We start from the raw sequence: 18,082 nt of genomic DNA on the forward strand, positions 1-18,082 counted from the left end.
CATCCCGTGTGGCGAGTATTCATCATACTACAAGTACACATTAAAAGAATAAAAGCAGAGCTTATAAGAAGAAAAATTGAATTAATGAAAACAACTATATGTAATCAAATTTTACACTCTCTAGCTCTTTTATACGACAAACAACATGAACAAATCTCCACTAAGATTTGCTGTGCCTTGCATGTACAGTACTACTATGAACAAAAGAAGCTAAAAGGATATTCTACATAATGATACAACCAAGTTGATGAACTGAGTTCTTGCTTCAACACATGGAGTGCTACTTCCTCAGAGCCAAAGCCATGGACATTATCAACATAATCATCTGGTGGAAATTCCCTGGCCGAATTATGGTTGCTGCATAACAGAGAACAAAAAAATGGACACTGTATGGTAAAAAGATCGATACAAATGTTATTATTGTTTGAACAGGTTTTCTTTTGTATTCATTTAATATATTTAGCACAGTTGACAAGTTATCTGGGCAGAGTCTTTAAAATCAGCAAGAGAAAACTGCTCTTGCATATATAGATTTTCTTTATGACTAGCAGAAGATTACTGACGTAATGAACGTGTGAAACAAAACTTTCCAGGAAAAATAAAACAAAGGAACAAGACATGAAGAGTATGTCACTAGTAGAATTGAATAAATTCTGACCTGGACTCCTAGTCTGACCATTGGTGGTTGTTTTCTGATTTGCAACTTTAATTCCGAGACGTGAACAATCGGATCCAATTGTACCTTCAAAATTCATAATGTTTCAGTCTTGTACTGTTAGTACTACTATGAACATATATGTGAGTGAAACACTGTTTACGCTAAAAGCTTAAACTGACTGTCAGTGTTCTTACAGTCGCTGTAGCATGGGAAATAAGAGGTGTCGAGAAGATTATAGAACCCTGATTTGCACGAACACTCAAACGTATATGTTTCGGCCCTTGTGCAACTTCCTTCTCCGCAGTACGCCCAATAACAAGCTAAAATAGCAAACATAAAATCATCAATCAAGCAACTAAATAAAATGATTACGATGATAAAGAATTGAAAAGTTATGGGAGAATCTACGATCGAAGAAAGATATGTTGAGTGGAACTTGTGTTTCAGGTACCGGAGGTGGTGCGGGCTGGCATGAGTAGTCTAGACTACCTGCACAGCCAAATATCATCATCAAGTTTTCACGACAAAAAAAAAGACACTAAATAGAAGAAAATTAGTGCAAGAGTGACTTACAATTTGGGATCACACAAGGTAAGAATGGTGCAGCATCATTCACATCATCGTCTTCAGTTCTCTTCCAACCGCGATCGCATTTGCATATGTAGTTGAATGCATATCCTATACCTGCTTTGCATCTCCCCTTCCCACAGTTTACTTCTTCACACACCATCTCTGCAATCACCACCAGCAAACACAACAGTTTTATAAACCATAGCCATAGTATATTATATGTGTATGAGATACATAGAGCGGCTACAGTACCATTGAAATCAGATAGCACGTCATCTCCCACAGCAATAACTGCAAGCAATACCAGAAGCAAAGCTAGGAAAGCTGTGCTTTTAGAGGAAGCCATGAATGTCTTCTCAAGAAAACAACAGAGGACTTCTTTTTCTTCTTGGAAACCAAACAAAAATTAGATAAAGACCCACTCGGTCAGGGATTATGAAGATGTAGTATGTGTGTTACTATAGATAATAACCAAAGAAAGGAGGCATAGGATAAATCGAAATGCCTGAAAATGCAATCAATTATTTGTCACTTATTTAGGCATTTATGTTACTATACTATCTTTAGATCCGGTGACTCCATTTTCTATTTGCTTGTCAATTAAGTAGCCACATAACATGACTCAAAAACCTCCAAAAGTAGTTTAGGGTCATTAAATACTGTGACATCTGGATTTTCTGGACTATATGGAAAGAAAGGAACACAAACAATATATCTATCAGACATGTCTAGCTGCAGAGTATTTTGACATCTCAAATTCACTCTTCATAAATGTGATCACCACATCAATCGTTTGAATAGCCGCATCGTATTCTCGGTACCACAGATCGGTTCAACACCCTTAGCCAATTGACATATTTATTGAGAAAAGGTTGGATTTAGCTATTAAATGGATCGGCACTGCCCAAAAATTGTATTAGGTCTAAACGTCATGGGTTGACAGATCTCTTTGCCCTCGATGCAAAGGTTTCTGCAACAAGTAGAGGAAATGCAATAGTTGCATCACAATGTACCTGGGTAATTCCAATCGAGAACAAAGAGATTAATCAGGATCATATGTTAATAGAGCAGATACACATAAACCAAGACAATTAACCAGGCACAACTACATTGCCATTGGAATACAATGGAGATACAATGTATATTTTTATGAAATCATTGATATTAAGAGTCATTGGTAACAGAAGTCATATGGAAACAGCCAAAGAAAAAAACAAGGGTTAAATACTTAAATGAATCATACCTTTACATTTTTAGCAGAAGCACGTATTTTTCCCCAGGATACTGCCTCATCAGGATGGGCACCAGAGTCACTCCCATCAAACTCTTGCGCTGTATTAATGAAGACGGCATAATCTGCACCATTACGCATCATATTGGCATTGCAAATGTGATGCTTAGGCAGTCCCCCACCAAGAATTATCATTCCAGTTTTTCTAGGGTGTGCATGGACAGCTTCACCATTCATGGCCCTGATATCTAGTCAAAGGGTTTCAATCAACATCTCAAACTCTTCAACTATCACCATGAAAAAACATGTAAGCAGGAAACACCTACCTTGCACTATGTCAATAATTAGACCTGGGCTGTGGAAGTAGTGAAAATAAAGCATGTCACCAAGAGATCCATCTGTTAACCCCGGACAAAATACCGGAATGTTGTTCTAGGAAATATCAACAAAAAGTATCATTGGATCTCCAAATTACAATGTCATTATCCATTATAAAACCATAAATGTGACAAGAGAATCAAAAGATTTGAACTGGTAACACAACAAAAAACAAAAGGGGAGTTCAAAGTTCAGAGTTGTACTTCCATCCACTTCCAAAGCAGTCATTTTAAATGAATCATTGAACATAATGGAACAGATGCAAATTATCCATAGAATTTCAATAATATAGATCAGCAGGATAATGAAATAAAAATAAAAAATGATTGAATTTTCTGGAGATTAGGGCTTGACAGTAGCTTTGCTTACCTTGTATGCCCAATAAAGATATGAACTCTCATTATTAATTTCTCTTCCCAAGCGAGAATTTACTTTGGATGGTGTCCATGAAACATTCTGTGAAAGTAAAAGTAAGAAGGGGAGAAAAACTAAGGTCACAGCCAGTATTATATGATGCATGTTCATTTATATATCAAGACTACAACAGCTTCTTCAATTATTACTTCGAATGTTCATTAAAGCCAAAACAATAACTGTAATTAAGTTATGAAGAACTTTGAAATTTAAATTTTGGTATACAATAAACTCAAGGATCGTCATCCAAATACGATTTTACGCAGAGAAATCCTAATTGATCCTCCGCAGCTAATAAGATCAGTTGCTGATAAAATATGTCATTGAAGGCCAAGAACTGTAATTAAGTTTGTGAATAAGGAACTGTGAGGGGAAAAAAAAGTACCTTTTCAATTTGATCTTTCAACATCTGGTCAAAAATTGAAATGACCTGCCAATTTCACTGGTAGGAGGGCCGCCATACTTGGTAGCTAAATACCCAACCAAAAAGCATCCCCAAAGACTAAAGTTAATAACAATTAGAGGTAGAAAACAGAGGCATTTATAGTATCGCCATAAAAGAGTGCTACCAAAAGAAAAGGTGAAAGTCTAAGGATGCAAACACAGTAGTCACTCACTCATCATTCTAAGACAATATAACAAAGTAGTTGTAACTTAATCATTTCTTAAGTCCATTATTTTATCACAAGGCATTCCAGCAGAGCTGGCCTAGCTGAGTTGTATATGATCTCAAATTCTCAATTATAAACAAAAAATTAAGATTGGATTGTCCTTAATTTCCAAAACAAAAATGTAATATAATAAGGACGATGTACTAATCCAACGACCTACCGTCAGATAACTCAAAGATAATTATATAAACAATGCATTAATACAGCACCAAAGTTTTTGAATCAATGTGTTACTCACCATATGATGCTGAACAAGATAGCAAATTGTATCTCTAACACCAGAAGAAATTAGATTGGAAGTAAAGCCCAGGAACACTTTGCATCTCACAGACTCTCTATAGGCTGGGTCTGTTTCCTCATCACTGCAGTTTTCAGTTATATTCTCATTGGAAAGCCTCCAATCAAGCTTCAATCCCATTAACCAAATAATTTATAATAACAAAGAATAGATCAAAGTCAGATGTCAACAACGAATCGTGTAAGTAAATAGAAAGAGGATCCGGGGAACTAACCATCTGATTAACAACTTCAATTGCATCTCCGAGATTGGAAGCCTGAAAGCCCGTGGAGACCATTGATTTGAGAAGCTTAGGATAGTTAACTCCCTGGTTGAAATCATAACCCTCGATCTTGATGCATCTATCTTCCAGAGTTTCGGATTCTTTAAAAACAGTGGAGTGTACGGATGCCAATACATTCTCCTCCATTGGTTAGGTTGTTAACTTATTAATAGACACTGCAGCAAGACATAACACAACATGTGTAAAAAAACACCAATTTTTCCTCCACAACCCAATATTGCATATTATAGCAAAAGAGAAATTCGATGCACTTGAATAAGTATTATGCTAAGTTTTTTCTATCATCGACATATATAAAAATTGGAGAAGGGTGTAGATGAAGCGCTCTTCCTGCACAGGAACCCATTAGCAACATCCCCCCCCCCCACCGGAACAACGCATTTATTCAAACGAAAGCTGCATTGGATACAAGAACATTTTTTATCAATCTGGTTAAATTTAGTAAAGCACTATTAGTACTATCCATCTACAATATATGTCAGAAAATAATGGATTTCGCAGCATAGTCAATGGCCATATCCTATCCATTCGAACGAAAGAATTTTCTATTGAAAATTCAATATATTTTCTCGCACTCAGATACTTATCATAGAAAAAGGAATAAATTAGATTGGTCCAAGTACAATAAAAAAAAAAACAGAGAGAAAAAAAAGAAGGAAGATGAGCATGTAAACCATATAAACACAATCAAGGACAGAGAAGAAATCAACAAAATATGATATAAAAATGATAGGAATTGAGGTATGGTGAATGGTTTCTGCTTCCATGCGTTCATGTGAAACACTAGCAGTGCGGCATAGTTCTAAAATTGTGTTCCAGTTCTTGAAAATTTTTCCATAGAAGTCCATGCCAGAAACGTCCATTTCGACATCAACATTATGCGAAAGGAAATTATTCAACGTCAGAATGGGCCAGCAAATTGGGAAAAGAAACGGGAATCAGCTTTATCAAATGTGATAGGGAAATTACCTTATTAATGGCAGCTTTTGATAGAATAGAAGGAGCTTTTGACAATCGGATAGATGGCCTGAGAGATGCTAAGGTATAGAGCACTGGCTGCCTCTTCGTGGCCGTCCGCCGTTGCAGTCTGTCGGAGAAAGCTAGAGAGTGGACTCCGCTAACGTTTTCTTTGACCTTAGGTAAACTTTAGTCACGCTACTCAAATTTGAGACACCCCGACTAGGTTGACTGTGTTCTTTTGGACTTCAGCTCATGACACCGCATACCCATAGTCTTCATATTGGCGAATTAATAGAGATTACGTCATTGTGTTTATATGATTTGTATATATCTTTACCCTTAATTATAGAGTCAATGCTTGTTGTTAAGGCAAGAAAATATTTAGTCCTAATCAATGTCAATATGTAGCTATATATGTTATGCTTGTAACCGAGAGATCAACACAATATACAGAATATCTTTTTGCTTTGCATCCTCTTTCTCTTCTCTTTTTGTTCATGGTATCGGAGCAGTTGTAGCTCCTTCAATTTATTTTTCCTTGTCAATCGACTATGGCAGATAACAAGTTTGATATTGAAAATTTAGGAGCCATTACTTCTTCTAAGGTAACTGGTTCCACCTTGTCAACCAATATAGAAGCCGAAGTCAATCCGAATCAAAGGTTGAGTTCTACTTTGCTAAATGAATTCAACTATCTTCCTTGGTCGAGAGCAATAACTCTTGCTCTTGGTGGAAGATCCAAACTTGGTCATATCAATGATTCTCCTCTAGATTACAATTCTCCAGATTATGCAACCTGGGAAAGCAAGGATCAACTTGTTATGTCATGGATTCTCAATTCCATGGATTGGCATATTGTCGAAATTTTCAGCTATTCAGAATCTGCTTTTCATATGTGGAAGGCAGTCCATGAGATGTATGGACAACAAAATAATTCAGCCCGGATTTTTCAAATCAAGCGAGATATTGCAAATTTGCAACAAGATGGGAAGCCGTTTATACAACTACTTGGGAGTCTCAAACGGTTGTGGCATGAACTTGAGGTTTATCGTCCTCATACTGCTGATGAGAAAGTACTCCGTAAACGAATCGAAGAAGACAAAATTTTTCAGTTGTTAGCAAGTCTTGGTCAGGATTATGAAGACCTTCGCAATCATATTCTCATGACTTCACAACTTCCATCATTGGGTATTGTTTGTGCCACTATCCAGCGTGAAGAAGTGAGGAGGAAGGTCATGAATTTGGAACCAAAAAATAGTGCAACTAAGACTCGTGCTTTTGCTGTGAATAGACGCAACCATGATGATAGGTCGTAGAAAGGTAACCGACCAGACTTGAAGTGTCAACATTGTCATAATCTGGGACATTCAATTGAGCGTTGTTGGATCCTTCATCCTGAATTGATACCCAAATTTGCTAACAACAAGGGTTCTCAAAAAACGATTGATTATAGAGCTCATGTTGCTGCCTCTTCCATTAATTCTTCATCTGGAGATGCAGTAAACTCTAATCCAATTTCATTTATTAATGACTTTGCTGCATATCTCTAGAACAAAGGTGATCAAGGATCATCAACCTCCGAAAACTCGAATGTGGCAGCTCTTCTTGGTAAGTTTGCTGGTTTTTTGGCAAACTTTGGACACGACAACGTCGAAGGTATATTGACTGCTCTCTCAACTGCTTTAGAGTTTAGTATTGTGCATAATCTTTGGGTCATTGATTCTGGTGTCACTGATCATATGACAAACAAAATCACAAATTTGTATGATTTCAAAACTTTTTTTCCTCCAACTCATGTGTCAATTGCCAATGGGAAAGATGTCTCTGTTCTCGGTAAAGCAAAAATCAAACTAGTCTCTAAAGATGTGGAGTTCATAGCTTTGTATATGCCTTCTTTTCCAGTTCAGTTGATCTTTGTTAGCAAACTTACTCAAACTCTAAATTGTCGTGCCATTTTCTTGCCTCACACGGTTATTTTTTAGGACCTTATCACCAAGAAGACGATTGGTGAAGGCTTCTTTTATCAAGGACTTTACTATCTCTCGGAAAATCCTCAAAACATCAAGAGTTATCAAGTCTCAGCTTCTCTTTCTCTCTCCACAAACTGCATTTTAGTCTGGACATTGTACCTTTTTACAGTGATTGCAAGTACTTTTCTTTTTTTCTTTATCCCTTGTGAAGTGTTCCCATACTTCACTCCTCTCCTTAGTTGCCTTTCATTTTCCCTTTAAATTTCCATCTGAATCTGGCAGTTGCTGAATTGATCCTACTGTAGGGGCAGATGTAGAGCTAGAAGTGTGCAAGTTGTTATTCATTTCATTGATACTAGGCACAGGATTGATAGGAGATGGAGAAGCTCTTGTATCTGCTTCAGATTGACCATGATTATCAATCATTGATAACCTAAGGATGAGTTAAAGTACAATCAAATACAGACATTAAACCCAAAACGTGTAGACTACATTAAGATGGATCTATAACAAGTAGAGGATGAAAGAGAATACTCCAATCCTTGACTTCGAACTAAGCCAATATGAACTTGAATAATGTGGTTTGCAGTTGTTTTCACCTCTGTCATTCATTTAATCTCGACGGGAGGAGGTTGTGATCAAGCTCAAAGTTTAGGCACTAAAAATAAAATTGTGTGTTTTTTCCTTCAGTTATGATTTGAATGGGAATCTGTACATTATATTGAACTTTGAGCAAGAAAAGATGGTGTTACCTCGAGTACTCTTGAGCTAGAAGAAGATCCCTATGTTCTATTACTATGTGAACAGTAAGCAAGACATCCAGCAGACCAGTAGTGAAGTAGAAGGAAGAAGAAGAACTGAAGACTGAGTAGTGAAGATAGGGATAGTTGCATTGCCTAATGCCTATCATTTGATTCATTTCATTCATTTGGATGTTGCCCTAGATCTGGGTCATTGAACTTTTTAGATCAATGGCCCAGAATTATAGTACATAAATATATTTTAATAAATAATAATAACATATTAATAAATAATCTGATCTTTTAATCATTTTATCATTTATTACCTAATCAATAATAAATAATAGCATATCCTACAACATGATCTTTTAATCATTTATTATATATTTATATTATGTGGAATGTGTTACTAATTTTGCATATAATATGATTTATAATGTTAGAGTTTAGGATTTATAACTTTAGGGTTTAAATTTATAGTTAATAGGGTTTAGGGTTTACATTCATAAGGTTTTATAGAGTTTAGGGTTCCCATTTAAAAAAACCAAAAGGTTTAAGGTTTTATAGTGTTAGGGTTTAGGGTTGACATTATTAGGGTATAATTTTATAGGTTTAGTGTTTTATCGGTTAGGGTTTAAGTTTATAACATAACTATAGTTATATAGTTAATAGGGTTTAGGGCATAGTTTTTAAACCCGACCCACGCATCGAACCGTTAAGGCTGAAGGGTCAAGGGTTTCGAGGTTCAACCATTATGAAGGAGGTTGAACCGCAGGTTTTTAATAAATAATAAAATAATAAATATTTATAGTTTAATAGTTATATACTATATAACTATATATTATATAGGAAATTGGAGGAGTATACATGTACGATTCAGCCTTAATTCTAGGCATCTCGCTAAACACGTTATGTGCATCAATTCTCATTCACAAGCCTGTATGGAGAGTACATGGACTTTTCAAATCAATTTTGTTTTGCTCTAAGGTATGGGCTTGGAAATCGAGCCCACGTTTGGCCCTGTTACCAACCACCAAGTAGGTTCACTATTTTATTATTCAATGTGATTGTGGGACCAGTGAAATGATTGCTAAAGACTAAAGTGTTGAACTTTGACGCCTTACATAAATCCCACATCGCTTAAGAATGTGGAAGGTGGTCAAGGTGGAGCCTATAAAAGGCAAAGAGAAGACGTATCTTCAAAGCTGTGTACGTGTAAATAAATGGAGTGCTGATGCCGCTTGCAGAACTCACTCTTTGGTGTATAAAATGGACATTTTGTCAAATAGCCGGTTTTTAAATAAATCGACGGTTCACGATTTTTTGAAAAACCGTCGGTTTTTTTGTCGGTTTAATGCTTATAAGGTCTTTTGTATGCAACGAACAGTGAAGGTTGTCGGTTTACGGGTTTGACGGTCAGACTGATGGGTCGGTCCGAGTTTAAAAACTATGATTTAGGGTTTACATTTATAAGGTTTAAGGTTCCCATTTAAAAAAAAAAAGGTTTAAGGTTTTATAGTGTTAGAGTTTAGGGTTTATATTATTAGAGTATAATTTTAGAGGTTTAGTGTTTTATCGATCAGGGTTTAAGTTTATAATATGACTATAGTTATATAGTTAATAGGGTTTAGGGTTTACATTCACAAGGTTTTATATGATTTAGGGTTCCCATTTTAAAAAAACAAAAGGTTTAATGTTTTATAATGTTAGAGTTTAGGGTTTATATTATTAGAGTATAGTTTTATAGGTTTAGTGTTTTATTAGTTAGGGTTTAAGTTTATAACATGACTATAGATATATAGTTAATAGGGTTTAGGGTTTACATTCATAAGGTTTTATAGGGTTCCCATTTAAAAAAAAACAAAAGGTTTAAGGTTTTATATTGTTGGGACCTTTAACCTTAGGATTTAGGGTTTAATGGTTTATAGTATTTGTTTTGTCATATTATTAATTTCATTATCATATTTAATCTTGATAAATATAAATATATAGTATATTGAAGGTGTTACATTACATGGTAAGTTACTAAGTTGGTACTTGGTAACATGAATTAATACTTATTAATTGATGTATATTATATTTATTTTGGATTTTTATATAAGTATAAAGTATTAATAGATTTTTTTTAGAAGAATATAAGTATTAAATTATTAATATGTGGAAAATTAATAACATAATTATATATTTATAAGAATAATCATATTATATATATGTACACATATTATTATATATATTATATATTTATATAATATGCTATATTTTCGGTTCGGTTAATTTGGTTAATTTTTTATGTTAACCGAACCATTAATCGAAAACCAAAACGCTCACAAACCTTTAACCGAACCACTCGATTGGTTAACATTAACCGATAAATTCGGTTAACGGTCGGTTGGTCCGATTCGATTAATCGATTAAAACCGAATTGTGCACAGTTATAACAAAAAGCCAAAAATGATCCTTAAAATAGTTTTTACCCTATTTTAAGGGATGCGTTAGACTTACTCTAACAGTAAGTCCAAACCTACCTATTTTGGGTACCTCATGCAAGACACCACTAAAGTTTGTCTATTAGTATATTTAGCCTATTTTGCATATCTACAGAAAAAAATGCATGTACTTCTGTTATAACCCAATGAGCGTTGAACTGGGCTTAAGCCTATTTTCTAAAAGTACGGAGATATTTCATTTTTTTTGAGTTATGTATATGTAGTATATAATTAAATATTTATTAATTTATTATGTAATATAAATCAGATTCAACTTTCATCATACTGGTTGAATTTCAAAAATCTTGAACTTTCAATTTAGAAGGTTTGATACACAATTTGGTTTAAAAACTTTAATCTCGAGTATTTACTTTGTCCCTCTCACTGGTATGGGAAGAATTCTACTTCTAGTCAAGGAAAAAAAACCAAAACTATCAAAAATTTATCAAATGAGAGTCTGACTTGATTTAATTTGTGGGTTCTAACACCGAAAAGCATCATGAGCAAGCTATAATTTAGAGTAAATTTGGCTGCTAAAGGGAATTAAAAATGAGCTATAATTTAGAGTAAATTTGGTTGGAAATGAGAATGAACATGAGATAAAGAATAAGAATTTACTATTCTATATTATTACTTAAAAGTAAAATAATTTAAAACTCATCCGTTGAGGCATATGATACAAAATTTTAAAAACAGAAAAAAGGAAAACTTTAAAAAATAATTTAATTACTATTCTGTTATTATATACTATTACCTTAAATATAACAAAAAATTAAAAAAAATCAATAGTAAAGAATTTTTAGAGCTATATTACATATCATTTTCTAGAATAAAAAAAATTTAACTTAACAATAAAAATGATTTATATATATGTTTTTGAAGGTGTTTTATTAAAACAATTGAATTTGGTTTTTCAACAAATAATTCTAAAAAACATGCTTTAATCCAAGGATTTGAGACACTAGTTGCTACTAAATTACACGTTAACATCTCTGAGAAAAAAAAAATAGAGATGTGTTCATTTAGGAAAATGATCTATTAATTAATACATACATATACATACATATATATATATATATATATTTATTAAAGTCGTAACTAGTACATAAGTTTTTATTCAATTTGAGTTTTCTTTTATCGTGATTTTTGGGAAGATATATTGATCCAAATTTTAAGAATTTGGAAAAAAAATATTTTGAAAAAATAATAAATATCTTGATAAATTAATTTTTATGAATTAATGTTGAAAATAACAAATTATTAATTTAGTGATTAAATAATATCTTGATTAATTAATAAATTTTTATGATCCTAAGTGTATTAATTTATAGAGGTTAAAAATAAATGATTATAAGAAAATTTTTCAATAATAGGGTAAGAGATAGGGGTGTCAAACGGTTGGTTCGGTCAATTTTCTTTCCCAGTTTTTGACATAAATTTAACCAACCATTTGATCGGTGATTGAGGGTTTGGTCAGTTTTTTTGGGTTTTCGATCGGTCGTCACTAATATATATTTTATAATAACCGACCAATCGGTCAATTTGGGGTCCATTCAGTTTGCGCGGTTTTTTTTTACAACCCTAATAAGAGAGAACACCCCTTTTTGTTTTTTACAAAAACAAGATAACTAAATAATAATAATAATTTAGGGAATTTCTAAAAATACCCACCCTATTTACTATATAAACCCACCCTATTCCCTACTGTAGTACTGTCTCTCTCTGCCACTCGATTTGGGCTCCCTCACCTTCTTCTCTCTCTTAATTTCTCTGCTTATCTATCAATCTGGGTGTCTCGGGAATTGAGAGATAAAAAACTATATATAAGTCCACCTCATTATTTTATACTTTATTTTTTTTCTTTTTCCACACCATTTAGTCATTTGACATTCCCTTCTATAATTTTTTTTTTTAATGAACGCGCTTCTGTAATTGATATCTAGAATAAGGGCTAAAATATTATATATATCCTTACACTATCACATTTTTCTCATTTCTATCCTTAAACTATGATATTTGTCCTTTATATCCTTAAAGTATCAATTTATGCATCATTTTTGTCTCGAGTCAACATCCCGATGTTGACTCCGGCAAGAATGTTTACGTGTAAATATTTTAAAATTTTTTATTCACTAATTTTACACCTGCCATATAAAAAATTAACTTTTAATTAATAAATTTACACCTGTACAATTTTAAAGATTTTAAGAATATAAACAAATAACAAACCCAAATTCCACACAGGGAAGAACATTCTCAATTTGCAAGGGACTAAACCTTAATATGGTTTCGGTGGCTTCGGAGAGAACCCATGGTGCTTCCTTTTAGCGGCAGACCCATGACGAAGGTCGTGATTTTGCAAGAACAGGTCGCACAAATCCATGGCAGCTGAAGACGCCGCACAGGTCGCATCCCATGTCGTGATTTTGTAAGAACAAGAGCCAAAGTCATAATTTTGGAGATTCCGATGTGGGCAACGTTTGGGCTTGGGGACCCTAATGGGTTTGTCACTTCAAAGTAAGTGATTGGAGGTGTAATGTTGATTTCGGCTTTGTGTAGAGAATAACATAAGTAGATGAAAGGGAAAGGAAGCCATGGCTGATGTGATCTTCCTCCCCCAAGGATGAGAGTGATGGGTCGAGCGGGTCATCTCATCTGTCGGATCAGTATCAATGCTCCATTCATCTGGTGTTCAAAGTTATCATCAATCCTCTCATGTTCTTCGGGAATGGTCTTTACTTTGATTTGCAAGTTTTTTTTTTTATTATTAATTAATTTCACGGGGGGAAAGAAATGAAATAAAAAAATTATTTTGCCTCTGTCATCAAGCCATGTGCAATGTTCATCGGAGATTTGATGCCACATCAGCAATTTTACCAGAGTCAATATCGGGATGTTGACTCGGGACAAGAATGATGCTCAAATTGATACTTTAAGGATAGAAAAGAGAAATATTATAGTTTAAGGATAGAAATAAGAAAAATGTGATAGTTTAAGGATATATATAATATTTTAGCCCTAGAATAAGTAACATTTTTTAGTAGAAGGTACACTCACAATTTTGCTTGCTCAAAGAAGTTTTGGGCCCAATTAACTTCAATTCTTCTATTAATAATTAATAATTAAATAGGAGTATAATGTTATTCTCGTTAGTTAGAGTGTTTTTTTTTTATTTTATTCACAAATCTAGCCATCTCTCTCCCCCCTACTCCTTGTCTTGGATTTTGCCCTTCTTACAATCCCCTTTTGCGGACTTCAACAATTCGTTGAATCCGATTGAATTTTTTATTTTTCCCCTTTTGTACGAGGTAAAATCAAATAACACAAAAGTCTTGGATATTTAATACAAATTTATTCAAACATATTTAACACATGTTACATTTCTAATATTCCAACACAATGATTTCAGAAGGAAACCTAGGACGCATATACTGCATGTACGCATGAAATTCGCTCTGCAGACAGGGTAGCCCATGCAGTTGCGCAATCATACCTGAAGTGAACCCATTGAGGCATAATGGGAGGCATCGGGTAACCCTCTGTCAATGCAACCTGGACGTAGTGATTATTATTTACGTACCCGATAATGATAGCAACATGTTGATACGATGGTGGTGGAGTAGATCGAAGTGGAAAATACATGAAGCTCTATGCAGCACTTAAAACGTGTAATATCACATTGAATTTTGAAGCAATCAAGAGTCCCATGTCTGGCATAGTCATCCAATGCTCAATCGGTGCTCCTCTATTTAATGCAAAGAAGTTCAGTGAGTTGTAAACACGAGTCCACTGGTCATCACTGTCAAATATTGCAACATACTATGTCCTGAATATGTGCAACTCTTCTATTAAGTTATATCGGATAGTTGCCCATGCATCTTCGTGAAGACCAAGACAGACAGCTATCGCCCAAAAACTGAAATTTTCATCAGGTTTTACATCTTGTACATGCATAATGTAAGGATGAATTATCGGTGGAAACAGACGAACATAGGAATGTACAGAATAGTTGTAACTAAAGAGTTACACACTTTAATAGAGAATATATTCTCTTCAGACAGATAACATTGGACAAGACAAGATCTGAGCATGTTTATCACTAGGTTAGGTAAAAACTAAAGATTTTTATAAAATTCAATAATAAATTCGAAACAGGACCCAAAGGCTTAAATATGTTTAGGAAACCCTAATCCAACTAAAAGACTAATTACTAAATTAAAACATAATTAAAATAAAACATGTGAAAAAGTCAACTCCGAGCTTTGACTGTAAATATGAGGCCCTAAACGAACTCGAATGACAAATATGAGGGTCTCATTTTTTTGTTTCGTCCATTATTTTTTGGTTAATATGCAGATTGCACCCAGTGGAATATTTGACATAGTTTCACTTCAACTTCTAACTTATGTGAAGAATTTTTTTTAAAATTAAATTAAAGTGATTGAGATAAAATGTGATTGGAACATCTCTTTATTTCTCATTCTCAACTCTTGTTTCTTTAAATCAAGTATGGTGGAATATGTCCGTGTCAGTTCTTAGTTTCTTGCTCTTTTTGTTGATGTATTCATATGTATAGATTAGAGTGGGTATGTATAACAACACCCTAATAAAAACCTAACTTGAAATAAAAATTAATTTTTTTTAGAAAAAAAACTTCAAGTCGTCGACTTCCGCATCTTTGGCCTTAAACCCTACACCTCCACGTATTTTCCTCGTCTCCCTCCTTTTCTGGGGATTCTCTCTCGCTCTCCGTCAAAAGCCCTAATCTTTCTCACACCCACAACGAAAGTTGGCCCCCCTTTTTCATCACCGGAAGAAACCCTAATTTTCAATCGCTAATGGCGGATCCAGCTGATCAAAGGGAGCAGAAATACCGCCAGTACCACCCGTACCAATCTCTCTACGATGTCCCCATCAACAACCTGTACAATCTCCCTACATCACCAGAAATCCTCTTCGACGAAGAGGCCGCCAAGTCCCGCCGATCTTGGGGCGAGAATCTCCAGTACTACACCGGTTGTGGGTACCTTGCCGGCTCAATTCTTGGCGGCGCCAAGGGATCACTGGAGGGCCTTCGCGCAGCCGAGGCCGGTGACACCTTCAAGCTCCGGCTAAATCGGGTCCTCAATTCTGGGGGGCAAATTGGTCGCAGGTTTGGGAACTCGTTTGGTGTTGTTGGGTTGATTTTCGCGGGATTGGAGAGCGGCTTATACCATTATAGGGACTCCGACGATGTGTTGAATAGCGTTCTGGCGGGTTTGGGCACTGGAGCTCTTTATCGAGCGGCCAAGGGACCTAGGTCAGCTGCAATTGCGGGAGCTGTTGGAGGGATCACAGCTGCTATGGCGGTGGCGGGGAAGCATGCATTGAAGAGATACGTTCCTATTTGAGCGGCGAGAATATTGGGGGTTGGGGGTTCTAGGGATTTAAAGGTTTGCAAGTTCCAAATTTTTTGTAGTATTTTCGTTTACTTGGATGAAATTTGGGTATAAGGTGGATAACTCCATGCTTACAGTAATCTTGAATCCAATTTGTTGACTTGGCCTTGATGAAAATTTCCTCTTTTTACAGTTGCTCATATTTTCGAATTATGAATTATTGAATTGATGTCAATACCATGCACGTTTGCTCTGGATTCTTGCTACTGTATGGTGTTTGTATGGTAGAATGCTATTATATGTATTACTATCAATTAATAATTTTATTTTGAGTTTTGAAGGTTGAACTTTGTGATGACTTGTCCTGTGTCTGTTGCACCTTCTTGTATGTTAAATGTAATTATGAAATGTTGTTGATTTGGCTTCTGAAATTTTCTGCCCGCGTCATATGGTATTAATAGGAGAGCATTTGAAATCTGGGTGGTTATATACGCAGTTTTTATGGGGACACATCAGTTGTGAGGTGTATGAAAATATTCAGGATTAGGCGTGGCTTGTTTGTTTTGGAATGAATGGGAAGTCAGGAACTGTTTGGGAGTGCATGAAATTTGGGAATTTCTATCTTAATTTACACTACTTTTGTAATAAAAGTTGTTATATTGGTCCTTGATAAAGCTTTCTTCTCCTCAAATTCTAAATTAATAATTCAAGAATAGTTATTCATGGTTGTTTTTGATCATTGGTGTTTGTTCGATGCATTATATGTTCGAATGCTGTTGCATCATTCTCAATTAACATGATTTTTGAGTTGTGCTACGTCCTGAGTCCTGACTTTAACCTGTAGAATGCTATCACACCTCTTGTATGGTGAATATAATCATAGCTGCTTAGAGTTTGGTTTCTAATGTTCTATGTATATTATCTTAGATGGGAAATCATTGTTCTTGTCTTCCATGCTCTTACTCCAGGACATCCTATTAATTGTTATGTACATGAGGCAAGTGAAATCAGAGATAGAAAGGGCTAGCCGATGTGGGATTGATGACTTTCCTGGATTGGATTTCTTACTTGCATCGCTTCTTGGACATTCAGGATTGGCCGTGTTGAACGCTTCTTATTGGATGAATAGGAAAAGGTGAATGGGCTTCAGGAGTAGATGGAATAGAGAAACTTCTTTCTGAATTTTGATTGTACTAACTTTTCCTTTATAAGTTTTCTTCTGACTCGTCAATATTGAACAAAACGGTCCTTTTATTGTGTTAGCGGGTGTAGTGGTCGTGATTCCTGTCGATCAAGTGGACGTCATGCAAGGATATATCTGACTAGTTTGTTTTGAAAATTTGGAGTTGGTATAAATAATGATGGAACCAAACTTTTCTGCAGCTTGCCCTTTTCCAGGCATTATCCCATCTATTAAAATTCTTCATGCTTTGAGCTGAAAGCTTGTTGCGTGGATTACAGCGTAGTGTACTTGAGAAAGGGATCTGGGGGCTTTGTAATTTGCTTCAAATGGTAGAGTCTACAATTTGAATCAAATGTTTTGAGAGTTGTGTCATATCCATTGCATTTTTGTTTTTATATTTTTAAAATTTGTCTGACTTTATCTGCATCATTATATATGAATCGTAGACTCTAGGGAATTGCGGAGCCCTCCAAATCTCACCCAAAAGTGAGTGGATGTAGTCTAGTGCATTGGTTAAAGAGTATCGTTTGAGTAATTGAGAACGATAAAATAATTGTTCTTTAGACATACGATTTGGATCCTAAATTTGGCCTGCATGTACTGATCCAATCCTCCAAACATACAAGCGCCTATACAAATCACCTCAACAGCATCCGGTGCTAATCTGGTCCTTTGGTCGGACGCAATGTTGCTACCAATACAGACTCCATAAATTCCTTGTGACGGTAGCCAACACTGGATCTGGATGGTGCACTCGAAGTGTATTCCACCATTTGAAGATTTTATAGTATATGGTATGGTGCATCAACACCACTCTAGAATTTTCCCAAAAACAATAATAGGCTTTTAAGAAAGCCTGATT

General features: G+C 35.0%; 2 protein-coding genes and 1 pseudogene across 4 annotated transcripts; 1 reads left to right on the forward strand and 2 right to left on the reverse strand.

Annotated features, from left to right (window-relative positions):
- Positions 1-81: 81 nt before the first annotated feature.
- Positions 82-1,753, reverse strand: LOC120009758. 2 transcript variants are annotated; one of them, XM_038860455.1, is made up of 6 exons: positions 1,481-1,753; positions 1,232-1,390; positions 1,110-1,147; positions 853-978; positions 659-742; positions 82-357 (listed from the first exon to the last, which is right to left on the reverse strand). In XM_038860455.1, the coding sequence occupies exons 1-6, from the start codon at positions 1,572-1,574 to the stop codon at positions 349-351; spliced, it is 510 nt and encodes a 169-aa protein (XP_038716383.1). In that variant the 5' UTR covers positions 1,575-1,753; the 3' UTR covers positions 82-348. The 2 variants fall into 2 exon arrangements, with proteins under 2 accessions (XP_038716383.1, XP_038716382.1); XM_038860454.1 differs by having other exon boundaries at positions 1,067-1,147.
- A 217-nt stretch (positions 1,754-1,970) lies between these two features.
- Positions 1,971-8,324, reverse strand: LOC120009760 (annotated as a pseudogene).
- Positions 8,325-15,345: 7,021 nt separating this feature from the next.
- On the forward strand, positions 15,346-17,419 carry LOC120008580 (mitochondrial import inner membrane translocase subunit TIM23-3-like). Of its 2 annotated transcripts, none has more exons than XM_038858955.1 (2): positions 15,346-16,091; positions 16,965-17,419. In XM_038858955.1, the coding sequence occupies exon 1, from the start codon at positions 15,498-15,500 to the stop codon at positions 16,047-16,049; it is 552 nt and encodes a 183-aa protein (XP_038714883.1). In that variant the 5' UTR covers positions 15,346-15,497; the 3' UTR covers positions 16,050-16,091; positions 16,965-17,419. The 2 variants fall into 2 exon arrangements, with proteins under 2 accessions (XP_038714883.1, XP_038714882.1); XM_038858954.1 differs by having other exon boundaries at positions 17,006-17,419.
- Positions 17,420-18,082: the final 663 nt, after the last annotated feature.

Source organism: Tripterygium wilfordii, chromosome 11 (assembly GCF_013401445.1).
Source record: "Tripterygium wilfordii isolate XIE 37 chromosome 11, ASM1340144v1, whole genome shotgun sequence".
In the NCBI taxonomy this organism is placed as follows: Eukaryota; Viridiplantae; Streptophyta; class Magnoliopsida; order Celastrales; family Celastraceae; genus Tripterygium; species Tripterygium wilfordii.

Bases quoted from the DNA above. Each gene is read 5' to 3' on its own strand.
- LOC120008580 (XM_038858955.1), top strand. From the start codon at position 15,498: ATGGCGGATCCAGCTGATCAAAGGGAGCAGAAATACCGCCAGTACCAC.
- LOC120009758 (XM_038860454.1), bottom strand. From the start codon at position 1,574: ATGGCTTCCTCTAAAAGCACAGCTTTCCTAGCTTTGCTTCTGGTATTG. The intron at 1,391-1,480 runs GTACTGTAGCCG...TGGTGATTGCAG, and splicing joins CGTGCTATCTGATTTCAATG to AGATGGTGTGTGAAGAAGTA. The intron at 743-852 runs GTAAGAACACTG...TGAATTTTGAAG, and splicing joins TTTCCCATGCTACAGCGACT to GTACAATTGGATCCGATTGT.